Source organism: Acanthisitta chloris, unplaced genomic scaffold, assembly GCF_000695815.1.
Source record: "Acanthisitta chloris isolate BGI_N310 unplaced genomic scaffold, ASM69581v1 scaffold12034, whole genome shotgun sequence".
In the NCBI taxonomy this organism is placed as follows: Eukaryota; Metazoa; Chordata; class Aves; order Passeriformes; family Acanthisittidae; genus Acanthisitta; species Acanthisitta chloris.
Genome location: NW_008671121.1, coordinates 35,498 through 40,212, shown reverse-complemented (window position 1 = coordinate 40,212; position 4,715 = coordinate 35,498). Strand labels below are relative to the sequence as shown.

Sequence of the window (4,715 nt, the reverse complement as noted above, 5' to 3'; positions counted from 1 at the left end):
CCATTCCAACTCCTAAAATTCTGTGATCCTATGATGAGTGAGTCTCCTCTCAGCTCCTTCCCTCCAACCTGAGGTTTCAAATCCTGGGATGCAGAGCCAGTCGTGATGAGCCCTGATGCTTGTCTGTGTGGGTACAGGACCCTACAAATGTGGGGGTCAAAATGTGACTGTGGGCAGGAGCAATCCCTACTGAGCATCCCAAGGGGCTGGTACCTCTGAAGAGTGTACTCAGGATTCCTTTCTTATTACCTCAGGAGCCAAGATGGAGCTCCCCTGGCAAACGGCTGAGAGAGGTGTAATGAAGTTCTCCCCTCAAGCAGGTTTAGGAGGAGATAGAAATCCTGTGCGGAACCTCTGTGCAGGAGAGGACAAGGAAGGAGAAGGACTGGGGCTTTTGAGAAGTCTTGGGTGCAACCCTCAAAAGCACCCTAGGAGATGTGGCTCTTTCTCAGGCTCTGCCTGCCTGCTGAGGACTGTAGGGAAGATAACTCTGTGGTTCAGGGCTAGGCAAAGCTGGAGCATCCCACAGTGCTGGTGGCAGTGCCTGTGGCAGGCTGGGCTGTGGGCAAGCAGAGCTGCCAGCCTTTGGGGACCAGGCTGACCACAGGAGCTGCACACATGCAGTCAGGCAGCTGCCACTGTCCCCACCTCAGGCCACAATGCACAAACCTGAGCCTTGAGCCCCAGAGAGCCAAAACCCCAAAGCCAGCCAGACCCGTAGCAATGCCCACTGGCAAGAGAGACACTGGGGACCACGAGGGAGGGGACTCCATGGCCCTGTGGTAGCACTGCATCCCCTGTGCCAGGCTCAGTGACCTCCAGAAGTTGTGGACACCCTGGTGGTATTGCCCTTGGTAAAAGGAGAACCTGTGGGTGCTGCTGGAAGGGGCTGGGGAAGAGCCTCAATGTGCATCATAGAACACCTTCCATAGTTCACAGCTAAATCCCACACCCTATATAAGCAGCACAGTAGTGATCCAAAAGCATCCCTCTGGGTCTGGAAGATGAAAATCAAGCTGATCTCTTTGGACAGCTCTAGTTTATGCTGCAGAAGTAAGAGCAGACAACCTGATAGCAGCCAGACTGTCTTTAATTTCACACAGCTTCCAATCCTGCCCCTTGTCCTCAGCCCTCAGAGGTGAAGCCTGTTCTCCGTGGCTGCCCATGAGGTACCTGAAGCAAGAAACTTGGAGGATCGTGCCTTGCAGCCGTGGGAAGCAGGTTGGAGTGGCTCCCAGCTGATCTGGCTGATGTCTCTGTGATTTCTAGGCTAACAGTGACACCTCCTGTTAGCACAAAATCCAGCTCCAGGCCCAGCGTGTACATGCAGAGGCAGTGGAGTGCAGGTACCAGGCAGGAGCACATGCAGAAGTTTTCCTGTGAGGGTGGTGAGACAGTGGCCCAGGCTGCCCAGGGAGACTGTGCCTGCCCCAGCCCTGGCAGTGTTCACAGTCAGGTTGGCTAAAGCCTTGAGCAACCTGCTCTGGTGGGAGGTGTCCCTGCCCAGGGCAGGGGTTGGAACTAAATGATCCCTAAGGTCCATTCTAACCCCTTAACATGATATGAAACCATGTAAAATTTATTTAAATCTCATTTTCTCCTCTGAACGTAACCTTAGAATCACAGAATATCCTGAGTTGGACGAGACCAACAAGGATCATCAAGTCCAACTCCTGGGCCTGCACAAGTCCATGTAGGGTGTCTGCCTGATCAGTAGGTTTCCAGCAAGAGGTTAGCACAGGCTGTGGCAGTCACCTCCAAACTCCAGGGGCTCCTGGAGATGGGATCCCCCCAGGCTGTGACTAGTTGAAGTTGAGGAGCTGATTCTCTCAGGAATCAGCTGAGGAGCTGATTGTCCAGGTTCATTGGGAGATTCATCCCCCCTTCTCTTTCCTAACCCTGGGAATTCCCTCACACCCCTCCTGACTTCAAATCTGTTCCTTCAGGTCTTCAAGATGTCATTGAAAGTGCAGACGAGCAACATCACGAACAAGAACGACCCCAAATCCATCAACTCCAGAGTCTTCATTGGCAATCTCAACACAGCTGTGGTCAAGAAGTCCGATGTGGAGACCATCTTCTCCAAGTACGGGCGGGTGGTGGGCTGCTCTGTGCACAAGGGCTATGCCTTCGTACAGTACTCCAATGAGAGGCATGCGCGTGCCGCCGTGCTGGGCGAGAACGGCAGGGTCCTGGCTGGCCAGACTCTGGGTGAGTAGCTTCTGTGGTGTCCAAATGTGGCTTGGGGATGCTCGAGGGTTGGCCAGTTCCAGGGCAAACTGACACATTGATCAGATGATCAAGTCATGTTCAGTGCTAGTGAGTAGGTCAGATGCAACCCAGCAGTGACTGAGCATCATGATGACTAGAACTCCCTGACAGGGGTTGGAGGGAGATGGAGGATGTCTCTCCTGCCATGGCTGCACGGAGTGAACTAGAGGGAATGGCCTTGAGCTGAGACAGGGGAGAGTCAGATTAGATATTAGGAGAAATGTTTTCCCTGTCAGGGTGTTCAGGCACTGGGATATTTCCCAGGGAGGTGGTGGAGTCACCATCCCTGGAGGTGTTTCAGAGGTGTCTGGATCTGGTGCTGGAGGATAGGGTTTAGGGTTTAGGGGTGACAGCAGTGACAGGTTGGACTGGATGATCTTGGAGGTCTCCTCCAACCTTGATGATTCTGTGATTCTATGATCACAGTGACAAGGCAGGGCTGGGGCCAGACTGGGGCAGGGTCAGCAGGATCCACGGCCAGATACAGACTTGGGAGACTTTTAAGACACTTCTCCACCGCCCTCCAAGCAGCAGCTGAAAGCTTCTGACTCCTGTGTAGAAGTGAAGCTCCTCATGGCATGTTAGTACCCTCAGGGCTGTGACATTGTAGCCCAAAATCTCATGCTATGTTCTGTGATTGTAGAAGCTAAACCACAGTTGCGAATCATCCCATGTCCTTGTCCTTGAACTGGTAGGGAAGAACAAGGATGGGAAAAGATATTGCCTGTTATTGAAGACATGGATAGGATAAGGAAGAATGGCTTCAAATTGGCAGAGGGGTAGCTGCTAAACCACAGTTGCGAATCATCCCATGTCCTTGTCCTTGAACTGGTAGGGAAGAACAAGGATGGGAAAAGATATTGCCTGTTATTGAAGACATGGATAGGATAAGGAAGAATGGCTTCAAATTGGCAGAGGGCAGGGTTAGCTGGGATATTGTGAGGTGCTGAGGCACTGGCACAGGTTGCCCAGAGAAGCTGTGGGTTCCTCATCCCTGGAAGTGTTCCAGGCTGTGTTGCATTGGGCTTGGAGCAGCCTGGGCTAGTGGAAGGTGCCCCTGCTCATGGCAGGGGGTAGGACAAGATGGTGTTTAAGATCCTTCCCAACCCAAACCATTCTGTGAGTCAATGATTCCCTTCCTGGACCAGGCCTTACCCTTAGCCTGCCAGGAGATGTGGTAGTCTAACTCAGACCAGCTCAGCCTAGCTTCAGCCATGTGATGCTAAATGAGATAACCTCCCCCACGGCTGCACTGCTGTGAGATCAGAGCTAACAAACAACCCCAAAACTGCTCCCAGCTGCATCCTTGTTTTGCAGCTCGCTTTGAAGTGTCATATGCTGAGAAGCTCTTGTCACCAGCTCTAAGCTGAGAATTGGACCTGGAGACAGTAATTTTAATGAAGGATAGGGATTTGCAAGGCTGCTGCAGACAGTGCTCACTGGGCACCCAGGAAAGCAATTTGGAGCCCATTCCCACCCTGCTTCTGGCACAGCAGGCTGAAATAAGAAGTTGCATGCTGGAGCTGATGTGTGAGACACTGTACTGGTTCATCTGAGCTCCATCCACATACAAGGAACTTCTTTTGACTTCTCTGATGGTCCACAAAGTGGAGCTTCAGGCTGAGACAAAGCTCAGTGTGCCAGAGAGGCTTCCAGCCCAGGTGTTGCCCACATGGGCAGCCTGTAGATGTGATGAAGAGGCACTTAGAGAGCAAAGGAGCTCCTTGTGCTGCTCCAGCCAGATAGAGGAGATGCAGCTAAGAGACAGGCAGCACTTGCCCACTTAGTTGAAGAGACAGATGAAAGGTTTACCATGGTAGGATCCTCTTACTCTCAGTGCTGGTCCCTGAGGTCTGATGTGCCAACAAGGCAAGAGGACTGTTCTATAGCTGGGACTCTCGTACATGGCTTGGATGAGGGGCAAATTCAGCTCCCTTTCATCAGGCATTGGAATAGGTTTGCCCAGGGAGGTAGTGGAATCACCAGCCCTGGAGGTGTTTAAGAAGTGTATGGATGTGGTGATGGAAGATATGGTTTAGGGTTTAGGGGTTACAGCAATGACAGGTTAATGGCTGGACTTGGTGATCTTAGAGGTCTCCTCCAACCTTGGTGACTCTTCAGATTCTGTCTGCCTTCCCTTCATGGGCCACTCTGATGACCAGCTTCCCTTTGTTGTCCATAGGCAGGTATAAACACTGGGATACTCCTCTTCCCAGCAGAGAAGAGCTGAACAATGTAGTTGGAAAATCAAAGCAGAAAGTTTTCCCCTAAAAAGAGGAGTGATGACCACATGGGAATGAGGGGAGGGAGGACAGGATGGGACTGGCATGGGATGTTCTGCTGAAGAGGCTGTCCCTGCTTCTGTTCATGGAAGGTTTGGGGGATCCTTTGAGGTGATGGTTGAACTTCCCTGCCTACATGGGCAGCAGGAAGGTGACTGCTTA

General features: G+C 52.0%; 1 protein-coding gene across 1 annotated transcript in view; it reads left to right on the top strand.

Annotated features, from left to right (window-relative positions):
- The first annotated feature begins 1,955 nt into the window (after nucleotides 1-1,955).
- The window catches only part of RALY (RALY heterogeneous nuclear ribonucleoprotein), a 13,462-nt gene continuing 10,702 nt past the window's right edge, over nucleotides 1,956-4,715 (top strand). Inside the window, exon 1 of the mRNA XM_009073983.1 lies at nucleotides 1,956-2,211. Coding sequence (XP_009072231.1) covers nucleotides 1,956-2,211 — 256 coding nt within the window. The remainder of the gene's footprint in view (nucleotides 2,212-4,715) is intronic.